Source organism: Vipera berus, assembly GCF_964194415.1.
Source record: "Vipera berus genome assembly, chromosome: 10".
Taxonomy (NCBI): Eukaryota; Metazoa; Chordata; class Lepidosauria; order Squamata; family Viperidae; genus Vipera; species Vipera berus.
In genome coordinates this window covers 52,043-66,885 of record NC_138213.1, presented here as the reverse complement: position 1 = coordinate 66,885, position 14,843 = coordinate 52,043, and the positions used below count along the sequence as shown (strand labels likewise).

The following is a 14,843-nucleotide window of genomic DNA, read 5'->3' as shown; positions in this document are numbered from 1 at the left end:
GTCGCCATGATATAAAATGGATGTTGAAACTAAAAAGAATGCAGAAAAGAGCAACAAAGATGATTAGAACTGGAGCTGAGGCTAACACATATGAAGAACGATTGCAGGAATTGGGTATGTCTAATTTAGTGAAAAGAAGGACCAGGGTGATATGATAGCAGTCTTCCTTGACTTCAGGGGCTGTCACAGAGAAAAGGGAGCCAAGCTATTCTCCAAAGTTCCTGAAGGCAGGACAAGAAGCAATGGATGGAAACTAATCAAGGAGAGAAGCAACCTAGAACTAAGTAGAAATTTCCTGACAATTGGAAAAATTAATCAGCATAATGACTTGCCTCCAGAAGTTGTGGGTGCTCCAACACTGGAAGTTTTTAAAAAGAGTTTGAGCAACCATTTATGTAAAATAGCATAGGGTTTCCTGCTTGAGCAGGGGTTTGGACTAGAAGACCCTTCCAACTCTATTATTTTGTTAGAGGTAGGAAGAATAGAATAGAATAGAATAGAATAGAATAGAATAGAATAGAATAGAATAGAATAGAATAGAATAGAATAGAATAGAATAGAATAGAATAGAATAGAATAGAATAGAATAGAATAGAATAAAATAGAATAGAATAGAATAGAATAGAATAGAATCTGGAAGGGACTTTGGAGGTCTTCTAGTCCAGCCCCCCCCCCCCCACACCGCTGAAACAGGAGAATGGAGGGAAGAGGAGAATGTGGAAAAGGCAACACCTGGCAAAGGCATGCTGCTTGGAAATCATTTGCAATTAACTTTCCTACCACCTTTATTCTTCTGGCACGTGATCCCCCGGAGAGCTGGTATGCATGGGACCATCTCTTCTGCCAGCAGAGGAAATGGATTTCACATTCTTCCATCAGTATGATCACCCATTGGCTGTCTTTCTTCCCTTTCCCTGGACCTCCTGGTTATGACAACAGTCCTATGCAGGGCCCTTGTGTTTCCTTCAAGTATCATTGTGCCCTGGCTGGTGGGCAGAATCCCAGGTCTGGGCTAAGTGAGGCTGATTCCTTCCCTGCCACTTAGGGCACCTGGGAAGAAAGGGAGGTAGCTTACCATCAGTAGCCATTCAGAGTTGTTACCTTGGCCCTGGCATGCCCCAAATTTTGATTCACAATGCATTCAGCCTGAATTTTTGCCTAAACTTTGCATTCAGCAAGCCTGTTTTGTCCATTTGTTCTGCAGATATAGCATGAGCAGGATGAAGGTAGTCTGGCTTGCATTCCAATAGTTGTCCTAGGCTCTACATGTGGGAAGAGAAGTGTAGAGTGCCCTTCCTGGGCTTTATCTATGGGTCACCCTCCTCAGGCATTTGTAAGGGCATCCCTATTTCTTCTAGCACCTGTTGTTTCTGTACCATAGAGGATGGCCTGAACTAATGAGGCTCCCTCCCCATTACCTCTCCTCCCCTTCCCTCCCCCTTCCCTTTTGGAGTCTTTTCCTCCTAGCAGCTCCTTCCCACAGTAGTGTATATTGAATCACAGCTGGCAAGCAGTGTGTGCTTCCCCTGCTCTGGGAAGGGACAGTTTTTTCCCCAGCTGGCTGCAGCCAATACAAAAGTTGTGAGCTCCTGTCAACTTCCAGAGGCTCAAGAGGTAAGTGAGACAAGTGCTAAGTAGGAAATGTATAATCTGGAAGCGGAAGACCAAGCTGCACATGGGGAGAGGACCATAAGCAGAGATGTGAGATGCGGCTATTTTCTGTTAAATGAAAATAGCAGAGGCCACACTGAATTACGAACCTCGCAAAATTAACAAGTTTCAGATGATAATCGTGTTTACAGCAGCTACATTCTGCTTCATTGATCAAGCCAGCTGTCCATGGATCATGGCTGGCAGTAGAATAAAGGTTGGGTTGTTACACTAAAGAGTTAGAAATTGCCATCTTAAAATTTTATGGAGCTTTCCAAAATTCGATTGGATCTCTTATGAGATCCTATGACTGGATATCAAGATTTGCCTTGTCATGTAAGTTCTACAGAAACTAGTGCCGTGAGAATTATAATTTTCTGATCACTCTTGGACTTCCTTTGCCTGGGAAAAGGGTGGGAAAGTGATGTCTAGCCCTATTTCTACAGTACAGGGGTTCTCAAGTCGAATATTGTTTTTAGGTGTGATGAGCAGAACAACACACAATATTCCAAGTACCGGTATGATTGTACAGTTTACAGGACACTTACCACAAGCAACTAATAGCAGCAGCTATTAAGACAACAAGGAAACATAGTTTAGCATTTTGACGCTTGTATTTCTTCTGCTCTCACTTCCAGGCAGCCATGTTGAAGCTGAACAAGACTGACATTCTGGTGATCTTAGCAATTCAGGTAGCAGTTCTACTCTGTTTCATTTTTCAGCTTCAGCACACTCCTCAGGAAACGTTGACCCAGAAGCATGTCCTCATCCTCTCCTCTTGGAGGTCTGGATCATCCTTTGTAGGGCAGCTCTTCAGTCAGCATCCCAGTGTTTTCTACCTGATGGAACCAGCCTGGCATGTGTGGGCAGCTATGTACCAAAACAGTGCCAAGGTCTTGCACATGGCAGTGCGGGACCTTATTTGGTCAGTCTTCAAGTGTGACATGTCCGTCTTTGATGGCTATATGAATGACCATAAGAATAAGTCTGCGCTCTTTCAGTGGGAGACCAGCCGGGCTTTGTGTTCTCCCCCTGCATGTGACTTTTTCCAGCGCAGTGACATCATCTCCAAACACTCCTGCAAGACACTCTGTGGAAATTATCCATTCAGCAAAGTGGAAGAGGCTTGTAAGACATACAGCCATGTTGTTTTAAAGGAAGTCCGTTTCCTCAACATCAAAGTGCTTTATCCTCTCCTCACTGACCCCTCCCTGGACCTCAGAATCATCCACCTGGTCCGTGATCCCAGGGCTGTTTTCCATTCCCGTGAGAATGTACCAAATGAACTTGCCCGTGATACGAAGATTGTGGTGAGGCATAATAATATGAAGGGCATGAAGCCCTATGCTGCCATGAAGGCAATTTGCAAAAGCCACATTGACATATACACCGATATCAAGCAGTCCCTCAAAGATCGCTACCTCTTGGTGCGCTATGAGGATATTGTTAAGACCCCCTTGGCAAGAGCTGCTCAGCTGTATCAGTTTGCAGGGCTTCCTTTCCTTCCCAGTCTTCAGTCCTGGGTGCAGCACATCACACATGGCCAAGGCCTCGGTACCAAGGTCTTTGACACTGACGCCAGAGATGCAATGAATGTGTCACAGGCTTGGAGAAAGACTCTTCCTTACCTCCAAACAGCAATGTTACAAAATATCTGCAAGGAAGCTATGAAACTTTTGGGTTACCGGCCTGCTAGATCTGAGGATGAACAAAAGAACATGGCATTTGATCTCTTGGCCAAGTCGAATATGAAAACTGCCTGTCCAGCTTCCAGCAGCTTAAAGCATTACAACTAGACTGCCCCAGGAAGCTGCAGCCTGTGTAGATGGATCCCAACATGGAAGAATGAGGGAACACCTGGAATTTGCCCTGAGAGCAATGTTGGGAGTAGCTGATAAGGAACCAAAAGCACCCCAAAACCTTCCGGAAGTGCTATGCTTCTATATTTACTTGTCCCATCAGTTCACAATCTGCACTCAGTCTACAATCTGGTTGACAGCTGGAATGCTTTCCATGGCCATGGATCTGTTCCCGTGACCTGGATTCGGGCCCTGCTTCATTGTAGATAATGTGGTTTGTACTTATTATTTAAAATACAGCTTCTTGCCTAATATTCAGAATATTTAGGTCAATGAACTAAGAAACATGGCTGTAACAGAATATCTATATGCCTGTTCTGTAAAACTTTATTGTCAGATACACGTTGACGATTCAAGAACGGCTGCAATGATAATTAACAATAAACAGCTTACTATGCAAATAAAAATTGCAAAAAACAAACAAACAAAAAGAACTGTCCCTACTGTAGCAGCTTTGGTGATTTTCACTCCTGGCATGAACTTGCCCTGAACAACAAACGTTTATTTACATTCCCTATTCCATATTTTGTTTCTAAGTTATTCCTGGCTCCCTCTCGGCCTTTCTGCAAGTCCTCATCATCCTGTCTGTTCCAAAGAGGACGGCAGTCTGGACGCCGCCCGGTCCGCAAGCAGCTGGCCACGGCTGCCACTTCTCCACTGTTCTTCAGAAAAGCCTGAGTGACCGTGGCCAGGTCCACGCCGAACTCCCCCATTAGGCGCTCCATGTCCTTGACCGCCAGGGCTACGGCGGCCGACGGGGGCCCCGGGCGCCCCTCCGACTTCGGGGAACGGCGGCTGGGGGGCACGGCACCGACTTCACAGATCTCCGCCGTCCTCTGGGCGGCCGGGTCGGCTCGCGATTCTCTCGAAGTTCCAAGGCCCGAGGGCCCGGGCTTCGCCCCGCCCGATGGCTCGCCATCTTCCTGGAAGGAAAGCGATTCAGAGCGCGGCTGTCAGTCGCTGGGAGGGTCAAAGGCGCTGCCAGGGGGAGGGGGGAGCGCAGCGGAGGCTCCTCGGAGGCGGGGGCAGCAGAAAACAGGATCAGAAGTTGCACTTTCTCGTCCATTTTGGCCCACCGAGGCGCCCTTGGACGGCCAGGCAGCCTTGACGGCTCCGCTGACCATCGGGGGCCCCGAAAGGCCCGCCCGCGGGGGGGGGGGGCGAACTACCTGCTCGAACTCCTGGTTGGCTAGCCGGAAGAGCGCGGGCACCCTCTGCCGCTCCATTGGCGCTCTCCTAGAGGCAGGCCCCGAGGCCGGAGGGAAGGGCCGCTTCCCGGCTGCTTCGGGGTCTTCCTTCGCGGGCGCCGCAACTCCGCCCGGAACCTCGCAGCGCTCCAGGCGATCGTCGCCCTCCGGCCGGAGGGGTCGCCCCGCTGCGGCTCAACGCCCCGCCCACTCATGGCCCCGTCTGCCCGCCCTTTCCTCGCTGGGCGGAAGTCCCTATCGGACTTCCGGCCGGCAAAGATGGCGACAACGCCGAGCCTCTCCGCCTCGAGCGAGGCCGAACCTCGCCTTAGCAAGAAGTGAGTGGCGCTTCGCCGGCCGCCCATGCTGCCCCTGGCGCGGGTGTTGTCGGGGGGCGGCCCGGCTTGGGCTCGGCGGCTTTTGAGCGGCGGCCGCAGACAGCCGAGGTGGGTGGCTGAACGGCGGAAGGGACGGGGGGCGCGCGGCTGGGCGGCGCCACTAAAGCCCCCGGCTTTTCTCGCAGCGAACTGAAGCGGCGCCTGAAGGCCGAGAAGAAGGCGGCCGAGAAGGAGGCGAAGCAGCAGGAGCAGGGCGAGAAGGCTTCGTCGCGACGGGCCGACGCCGCGGGCGCGGAGGAGGAGGAGAATCTTGACCCCAACGTGAGCGGGCGGGGAGCCTGCGGCCGCGCCTGCTTCCCCCCCCCCCCTCGGCAACGGGACAGCAGAGCCTCCAGCGTGGTCGGCCTGACTCGCCTGCCGCACGTGGGCCCGGCCGAGTGCCTGGCTTCTAGCGGCTGAAAGCGAGTCCGGCGTTGCTCGGGGCAGGGAGGGCGGGAGCTTCTACTTGCGAGATCTTTTCTCTCCCCTCTAGCCTTTTCGTCCTTCAGAAGCCTTCCCTCGTTGTCTTGACAGCAATACTACAAGATCCGTAGTCAGGCCATTCAGCACTTGAAGGGTAGCTCCGAGGATCCCTACCCGCATAAGTTTCACGTGGATCTCTCCCTGACAGACTTTATAGAGAAGTATACTTTCCTACAAGCAGGGGATCATCTAACCAACGTCACAGTAAGAGTGGCAGGTAAAGGCTCATTTGGGATACTGGGAAGAAAGCAGTTTCAATGATGATCTTGTTTCTGCCTCTCCCCCCCCCCCCCCCAAGATGCTGTATTTTAGATTAGAGATAACATTCTGCTTCAAAGTAGTAACAAAACACCTATGGGTGTGTTTTCTGATGGAAAACCAGGAGATGTCATGTTCTGTTAAGGTTCTTTTGGAATGGAAGAAATGTGATATAGCCATTAGGCTATGTTATTCTTTTCTAGGTCACCTTGCCAGATTGTCCCTTGATGGAGAATTCAGGGAATAATTTGCTGGGGGTGTCTTTTTGCTTTTGCTCCTGGCTTGCTCATCTGTTGTGTGCTTTTTTGTGATCATATGACATCTCTTTTTGGTTCTGTTTTTGGAGGTCGGATCCATGCAAAACGTGCCTCTGGAGGAAAGTTGATATTTTATGATCTTCGTGGGGAGGGAGTTAAATTACAGGTGATGGCAAACTCCAGGTAAGCATTAGTTACTTTTTTCCTGATTGTATATTTTAGTTTTGCTTTGGTGTGTATATTTGAGGATGAGAGCCAGTTTGATGTAGAAGTTAAGGCACCAGGCTAAAGCTGGGAGACTGTGAGTTCTTATCCCACCTTTGGCACATAGCCAGCTGGGTGGCCTTGGGGGAATTTACACACACCCAGCCCTAGGAAGAAGGCAGTAGCAAGCCACTTCTGAAAATATTGCCAAGAAAATGGAAGGTAGTTGTCCAGGAAGTTGCCAGGAGTCAACAGTGTCTTAAACGCCTCCCTCTCCCCAAACTTTTGAGGAAAGGTAGAAAGAATATGAAAATAAAACCATGGTCTGATAAGTGGTCCAAGATTGCATTAAGTAATAGTGTCTCAAATACATACATTCTTTCTAGAAGAGGATTAAAGCAAAGTTAATCATATAACTTCTTGAAAATATTGTGATGTTTCTGCATGTTATTTTAACTATTTAAGAAGGGTTGTGAGTTCAACCCCCCCCCCCTTTGTTTTAAGAACTATGCTCAAAACATTTTGATAAGGTTTTGAGCTCTTAGCATTTTGAATATTGTGCTGATTTCCATTTTTTTAAAAAGTCAGAATATCTTAATACGTTAATATGTTTAGTAACATTCCAGTGTGCTTTATTAGTTAAACTAGGTAGGCAACTCAATATACTTGTGGCACAGGGGAGTAAAGACCAAGGTACTACATAAGGAGAGGCTTGTTAATATTTCTCAAGTTGTAAGATAAGATAACCTTTATTGTCATTTTTTTTACTGTGGGCACAACAGCACACATCAAAAATGAAATTTAGTTGCCCGCTCTCAAAGTGAACACATACATGACACACATCTAAACCTCCTATATACAACATATATAGAGACCCACAACCCTACATATACATAACAAATAAATATTATGCCCCTTAATGACTGTTTGCTACCTCTGGAATCCCAGGGAGTATATCTTAAATGTCAGTTGTTGCAGAGCAGTAGTAGAAGAGGGATATTGTCCTACTGTCCAAGCTTGTGAGTTTCCCAAATCCATCGAATTGTGTGATATACAATGCTGCACTAGATGATCACTTAGCTTGATCCAATCTATCTAAACAAGTTCTTATGGCATGGCAATCAGCGTATAGTACCTCATTAAAATAGTTGTATGCAGGTAAATTTATAGAACAAAATTCAGATCTTGTAACTAAATCTGAGATTGAAATGAGTTCAATTTCTTTTTTTTTTAATTGAAAAGTTTTAAAATACATTTTATCTTTAACAACCCCCCCTCCCCCCGCCCCTACCTATCCCTCCCTACCCCTCCCCCCTTTTCAATTTCTTTGCTAGACTTGGTATGTAAATACTTTTTCACTATTGGCGAATCAATAGTGAGCACCTGCTGCCAGCATCAACTTCCCATCGTCCTGTGCGCTCCCATAGAGAGGGCCTCCTTAGGGTGCCGCCGGTTAGGGAGTGCCGGCGGGTGATCCCCAGAGGGAGGGCATTTTCTGTGGGCGCGCCTGCCCTTTGAAATGATTTGCATGTGGAACTCCGGACCGCCCCCGATCTGCGTTCATTTCGCCGAGACCTGAAAACCTGGCTTTTCGATCTATCAGGCCTGGACTGAAGGGGTTTTAGCTTTTTAATATTGTTTTAATTGTTGGGCTTTAATTAATTTAATTCATTTTAATTTTATATTATCTTTTTATATTGTCTTTTATATGCTGCCCTGTAAACCGCCCTGAGTCCTTCGGGAATAGGGCGGTATAGAAAACTAATTAAATAAAATAAATAAATAAATTTGGGGGGGAAAAATCTTTATAGAAGTTTCCCCCCTGCAGTATAGAATAGAATGGATTTTGACTATTTCACTGATAAGGCTGAAAAGATTTACCTAGAAATGTTTTTTGAATTTTAAAAATTCTTTTAGAAACTACAGATCTGAAGAAGAATATATGTGTATTAACAACAAGCTTCGCCGTGGAGATATCATTGGGGTCCAGGGGAATCCTGGAAAGACAAAGAAAGGGGAATTGAGTATTATTCCTTATGAAATAGTTCTGCTGTCACCGTGCCTACACATGCTCCCTCATCTTCATTTTGGGCTCAAAGACAAGGTATCAGACATGCTGCTGCTTTCGCTTGACAGCCTCCAAGAGTGTCTCCTTGCTGCATTTTACTATCTTTATTTTAATTTATTTTTAGGAAACCAGATTTAGGCAGAGATACCTGGATTTAATTCTTAATGATTTTGTAAGGCAAAAATTCATAATTCGAGCAAAAATCATAACATACCTTCGAAACTTCCTGGATGAACTGGGCTTCTTGGAGGTGGGTGTTTGTTTTTAAATGTAAAAAATGATGTATAGTAATTGCTTGCAGATATCTCAAAGATTAATCCTTTATAGCAATTTACCTTGAGTTGTTAAGCTTAAATTATAGAGCAAAGACACCAAATGCATATAAATTGTCAGAATAAAAATACATTTATAAGAGGCTAGGCAGGGATGTTATAGAAAAGATTGTGGTTGGGTAAATGCTCTTCCAGGTCCTCTAACACAGCTTGTTGAGGATGGTCATCATGCTTCAGTACCACTGTTTGGTTCAGAAGATACCATGTTTCCTGTATGCCCATATAATAGACGTGGAGACAATGGCAGCTGCAAAGTGGTAATTTAGAGAAGCAGTGAAAAGGCATTCCTTCCTGCAAACATCAGTAGTAGCAATGGGAAACTCAAATCTCTGTGCCCGAGAGACAGTTCCCGATAGAGAACTGTTTGAATATCTCTGAATAACTTCCCTTCCACCAGTTTCGTCTGGCTGTTGAGTACCTGGACGAAGTGCCAAGGGTTAGGTGCCCTTAACAGTTCATTGGGCTGTGAGACAGATCACTCTCTATAATACAACACAGAATGTTCTGACTTGCAAAGTAATAATGGCTAAAATTACACAATTCTAATTTGACACAGTTCTTTAAACAGAGAGTCTTAAGGCTTGTCAGTCATGCTATGTTAGATCTTTTTAGTAAAGCAATCATTTAAATTAGATCTTTTTAGTAAACTAATTAAATCATTTGGAGCTAATTTTATGGTTTTGTTCCTATACCTCAGCATACATTGCTACTTCAGTGTCTCATCTCATTTTCATGATTAATAAAGTGTCTTTTAGATTATGTTCTTATTGTAGACTTTTTCTCACTGCTTCTTTGCCTGGAATTTGAATTCTTTAGTAGGCTGGATTAGGAATATTTTCCTATTTGTTTTTCCCGTCTTATTTGTCTTCAAAATCAATTTCTCTAAAGTTCTTTATAAACGTAGAGACAATATTTTCTGCCTATTTTTTGTTCCCCAACTAGATTGAAACACCTATGATGAATATCATACCTGGTGGGGCAGTGGCCAAGCCATTCATCACCCACCACAATGAACTGGACATGAATTTGTACCTAAGAATAGCACCAGAGCTCTACCACAAGGTGAATAGTTAAATCAGGCAAGCAGTGGCACAGATATACTTATATATCTTTTTCTGACATGCCAATGCAAAACATACGTATGTTTCTATATGCTTTGGAATCTGGTTCCATATATGGGGCCTTATCAAAACTTAGAAAATATCCAGGTTAAATAAAAAGGTAAAGGTAAAGGTTCCCCCGCACACGCGTGCTAGTCGTTTCCGACTCTAGGGGCCGGTGCTCATCTCCGTTTCAAAGCCGAAGAGCCAGCGCTTGTCCGAGGACGTCTCCTACAAGATAGTAAAAGATATTGTGTGATTTAATGATTTGGAAATTGAGTTAGGAATGGGAAAGCCTGGGTTGAATTTAACTTCAATCTGGAAAATCACAGGATTACTTTGAACTACATACTCTTTCCTAATCCAAATTCAAGCTCTGTTAAGTAGACCCAGTATTTTTTCTTTGCTTTTTAAAAAAATTCTAGTTTCTGTTTTCCCTCAGCCTCCACAGATAGAGGTTGGTTCACTACTATTAATTTCTATGGTGCAAAATCAGTGATTTTGGCTGGTATCTGAAATCAGGGATGGGAAGCAGATTCTTTCAGATGCTTGAAATGGGAAACATCAAACAGATCCGTGTTGCTTCTGGAAGCAATTTGTGATCCTGTGGATATGTCTTCTCCTACTGAAAAGGCTCTTTAACTGGTATATTTCAGATGCTGGTGGTTGGTGGAATGGACCGGGTCTATGAAATTGGGCGTCAGTTCCGGAATGAAGGAATTGATTTAACCCACAATCCAGAATTCACTACTTGTGAATTTTACATGGCGTATGCGGATTACCATGATCTGATGGAGATCACTGAACAAATGATTTCAGGTTGGTGACAAGTGTTCTTATTTTAAAAATGCTTAGTAGGTCATTTGAAGTTCCATTTGGAAAAGATAAATTAGCCAGGCTAAAAGGACGGTCTTCTCCTGTAGGAATGGTGAAACATATCAGTGGTGGATACAAGGTGACTTACCATCCTGAAGGCCCAGAAGGCCAGGCTTATGAAATAGATTTTACACCTCCATTCCGGAAAATCAGTATGGTGGGTGAATTGGAGAAAGCACTGGGAGTGAAACTGCCTGCAGCAGATCAGTTTGACACAGAAGGTGAGAGTGGAAGACATTTTATCCCCCTCTTTAGTTTAAAGAGATCCTCATTACAGACAGTAAGCATGGGCCTGCATTCTAAGCTTTCTTCTGAGACAGATCAATTATTTGGTTTAGATTTGACTAGACAGTGTTAACAGTGGGCACTATGGGGTATTTTGCTGTACACCTACTTGTTTCTAGGGATAGGGAAAGCATGACTAATTAAAGGCCAAGCTAGGGGAAGCACTCGTGTGCAGTATTGTCATGTCTGATTTCACATTATGCATGCAGTGTCTCGTTCATTTTTTGATGCTATCTGTGAAGAGCGAGGCGTTGAATGCCCACCCCCTCGGACAACAGCCAGGCTCCTAGATAAGGTAAGAAGGGGCTCTTTCTCCTGATTCTTACTTGAGGTGGATCTCAGAAGGGATCCCACTGAGTTGGGCTTCCCAAAATCTTTATTTTATTTATTTATTTTAATCCCATTTATATCCCGCCCTTCTCCGAAGACTCAGGGCGGCTTACAATCTAAGCACAAATCAAATGTGCTTAGCAATAGCCTTCATTCTATGTATATGCCTGCTTATTAGGGCTTTCGCGCCCCCCAAGCGGCATTATTACAAAGTCAGCTTATTGCCCCCAACAATCTGGGTCCTCATTTTACCTACCTCGGAAGGATGGAAGGCTGAGTCAACCTTGAGCCTGGTGGGATGCGAACCTGCACTAATTGCAGGCAGCTGGTGTTACTTAAGGAGGCATCAGCCCACTGCTCCACCAAGGCTTTTACTTGGTGTCTTTCTTACAGCAGTTCTCTGAGATGGTAATTCAAAGTGTTATTGTCTTTTACGGGCCTCTGAGAAATGGTCAAATAAAGCTTCCCCTGAGATAGGTGATATTTTGACAATGACAATGGGTCCTTTTTTAAGGTTTGCTTATTTGTTTAATAAATTTATAAACTATTGAGTTACATATTTATTTATTTGTACCCTGCCCTTATTATTTTTACAAATAATTCATGGCAGTGAACATATCTGACACAGCTTCCTCCTATTTTCCCCACAACAACAACAACAACCTTATGAGGTAGGTTAGGCACAGAGAGTGAGACTGGCCCAAAGTCAGCCAGCTAGCTTTTGTAGCTAACATGGAACTTGAACTCACAATCTCCTATTTTCCAGCCTGGTGCCTTAAATGTCTATAGTAATGAATGATACATAATTAAAACAGTAATTGTTATTGTACCATCTGCAGTAATTACAGGAGTACTTATTGTGCAATAACAATAAAATATCCAGTTTAAATTGTAAACCAAAAGGATTATAAATAATTTACTGCATATCACAGTAGTCTAAGAAAACAAATACTTGATGCATTCAGTGGCCCTGGGAGATGCTGTAAAACTATGATCCTGAGGCTTTGCTGTGGTACAGCTATGTGAATGAACCTGAAAACAACTTAATCATGTTACACAATTTTTGACAGTGAAGAATTATTCCCAAACACTTTATTTATTTATTTTTGGGACTTATATGCCGCCCTATCTCCCGAAGGACTCAGGGCGGCTAACAAGAATAAAAAAACAATACAAAAATTAAAATTACCTGTTCCTATTCCTCATTTTTCAGCTGGTTGGACAATATTTAGAAGTCACCTGTATCAATCCCACATTCATTTGTGATCACCCACAGATCATGAGTCCTCTAGCCAAATGGTAAGGAAAAGTGCTGTGGTTATGTAAGTATGGATGTGCATGCATATAACCTACCCTTCCGACCCCCACTCAGACTTCATATAAAATAAATCGACATTTTGACACAAGTATGATATGTGCAAAAAATCACGCTGATTCTAGGGCTAAAGATGTAAGCAGTTGTTCAAATCTCTTGTCCCATCTCATGAAACAGAGTGAATGATGCAGACCAACTGACCTGGTGTCATCTGGTTGCAGAAGAATTACTTTTCTCTGTATGGTCTCCCAGTCTTTTCCTCTGGTGTTTATTCAGGCACCGTTTTCAAGCAGGATTGACTGAACGGTTTGAGCTCTTTGTGATGAAGAAGGAGATCTGCAATGCCTACACAGAACTGAATGATCCCTTTCGGCAACGACAGCTATTTGAAGATCAAGCTAAGGTGAGTGAGGGTATAGGCCTGGACTGGACCTGCCAGAACTGGGTTGTAAGTATCTTTGTGGGAATTTGTCATAACTTCAAATGGTCACTAAGTAACGTCATAAGCTGAGGACTATACATAATGGGGGAAGAAAATGCAGAGAGCTGGATCTCTCTTAAATAGTATGGATACCCCTGGTATGGGGATGGAAGTTACTGGATTGTGAAACTGATCTGTGGCTGGGTCAGCGTTACATGTAGCAGAGAAAATTCTTGAGTGGGAATTTTGTTTGTTTCTAAGACATCAGTACATCTCCCTTCCAAACTATTTCTGAGCTGCTTGCAAGAAAACTGAGGAGAAAAACAGCTTATACTAAATGCACTTTATATCAGGGGCTGTCCCAAAGTCCACCAGGGAGGACACAGATATATGAGGGCAAACTGTTCCACAGAAATGGGGAGGGAGCACCAATGAGCATGGTTACAGGATTAGTCCATCTGTGAGGTAGCCACATGAGTGAATATAGACCTGATCCAAGAAAGGAGGCAACTGGTGCCCTATGGGTCATTGTGCAAAGACTTTCCTGGCCATTGGTTCCATCTCCTGTTATAAGGAGCTGCAAATCCAGGCAGAACCAGGATGGAAGAGACAGCTGGAGAGAGATTGGTTTGAGGAGTGGTCTGTGTTTTTATTTAGAAGTGTCTACTTAGAATCCAATTATTGGAAGCAGAAATGGGAAATGTTTGTGTTTCACTGTTGTATAATGATATATTTATTTATAATTATAATTATTATTATATAATCCTAAGTCTTTCCCCCCAAGCCCCAGTTGCCCTGACTGGCTCTGTAAATGATCCTTGTCTTTCTATTCATTTCCAACCCAGGCAAAAGCTGCTGGTGATGATGAGGCAATGTTTATCGATGAGAACTTCTGCATGGCTCTGGAGTATGGGCTGCCCCCCACAGCTGGCTGGGGCATGGGCATTGACCGTCTTACCATGTTCCTGACTGATTCAAACAATATTAAGGTAAGCACTCCTTAATAGATGGCTACTTCCTGTCTGTTCAGGCCTGCCTGGGTGGAAGATGGATTGCTTCTTATATTCTAAGGCAGCAATTTTAGATTTGCTACTTCATGCAAAAGGAATAGGAATCATCCTTGTACTTTAATGTGCTCACTTTTGAGAACTAATGCACTGAAAACATGCTTGTGAATGTGAAAATATGTTACTTTAATGAAAAGCGTAACATTTCTTAAAAGACTTCCTTGTTTTTCTTTGAAGACATTTCGTTTTTCATCCAAGAAGCTTCTTCAGCTCTGACTGGATGGTGGGGAATGGAGGAAATGGAGGAGCTAAAGAAGCTTCTTAGATGAGAAGCAAAATGTCTTCAAAGAAAAACAAAGTCTAGTTACCTCTTGGAAAAGCACCTTTGGAACAATCATGACTTGGATGTCTGAGTATCTCCATAGACACTTCTTAAAAGAGCTTAGTTGGAAATAATGCTTATGTGGCTCTGAAGATTTCTAATGAGATCTTTTCTTGGAAAAGAAGCTCCAGTAAGTGACCAGAAATCCCCTTTTCTTGCAGGAAGTGCTGCTGTTTCCCGCCATGAAGCCTGAGGACAAGAAGAAGGATCCTTTGTCAGATTCTAGTGAAGGGACTTCAGTGTGACACAGCAGTTTGCACAAGAAGCATGAAGGACAGGGAAAGTCACTTCTAGATTTCAGTAGGCCAGGGCTACTGGGTTCCCCCCCCCAACCATGAATAAATGAAGTCTTGTTATTTTGTAGTAGGCACCTCATTGTAGCCACTAGCTCTCTGCTGTCTGCCATTTCTTTCTCCCATCAGATTCTGATATGACTTTCGAGATTTAAATCT

At 44.1% G+C, this 14,843-nt stretch overlaps 3 protein-coding genes across 8 annotated transcripts; 2 read left to right on the top strand and 1 right to left on the bottom strand.

The window, feature by feature from the left end:
* Window positions 1-2,294: 2,294 nt before the first annotated feature.
* LOC308672724 (carbohydrate sulfotransferase 4-like) lies at window positions 2,295-3,446 on the top strand (the record flags this gene model as incomplete). The annotated part of the gene is made up of 1 exon (XM_081335841.1): window positions 2,295-3,446. One exon carries the CDS (start codon window positions 2,295-2,297, stop codon window positions 3,444-3,446), a length of 1,152 nt encoding a protein of 383 aa, XP_081191967.1.
* A 372-nt stretch (window positions 3,447-3,818) lies between these two features.
* On the bottom strand, window positions 3,819-4,875 carry TERF2IP (TERF2 interacting protein). Its single transcript, XM_081335844.1, has 2 exons — window positions 4,679-4,875; window positions 3,819-4,432 (listed from the first exon to the last, which is right to left on the bottom strand). Exons 1-2 carry the CDS (start codon window positions 4,733-4,735, stop codon window positions 3,974-3,976), a joined length of 516 nt encoding a protein of 171 aa, XP_081191970.1. The 5' UTR covers window positions 4,736-4,875; the 3' UTR covers window positions 3,819-3,973.
* Window positions 4,843-14,750, top strand: KARS1 (lysyl-tRNA synthetase 1). 6 transcript variants are annotated; one of them, XM_081335823.1, is made up of 14 exons: window positions 4,843-5,034; window positions 5,220-5,355; window positions 5,608-5,773; window positions 6,161-6,254; window positions 8,193-8,379; window positions 8,468-8,593; window positions 9,618-9,737; window positions 10,432-10,594; window positions 10,699-10,872; window positions 11,146-11,231; window positions 12,480-12,565; window positions 12,858-12,984; window positions 13,848-13,991; window positions 14,553-14,750. In XM_081335823.1, the coding sequence occupies exons 1-14, from the start codon at window positions 4,910-4,912 to the stop codon at window positions 14,634-14,636; spliced, it is 1,818 nt and encodes a 605-aa protein (XP_081191949.1). In that variant the 5' UTR covers window positions 4,843-4,909; the 3' UTR covers window positions 14,637-14,750. The 6 variants fall into 6 exon arrangements, 4 of the variants coding, with proteins under 4 accessions (XP_081191949.1, XP_081191952.1, XP_081191951.1 ...); XM_081335826.1 differs by having other exon boundaries at window positions 12,834-12,984; XM_081335825.1 differs by having other exon boundaries at window positions 4,957-5,142.
* The last annotated feature ends 93 nt before the right edge of the window (window positions 14,751-14,843 follow it).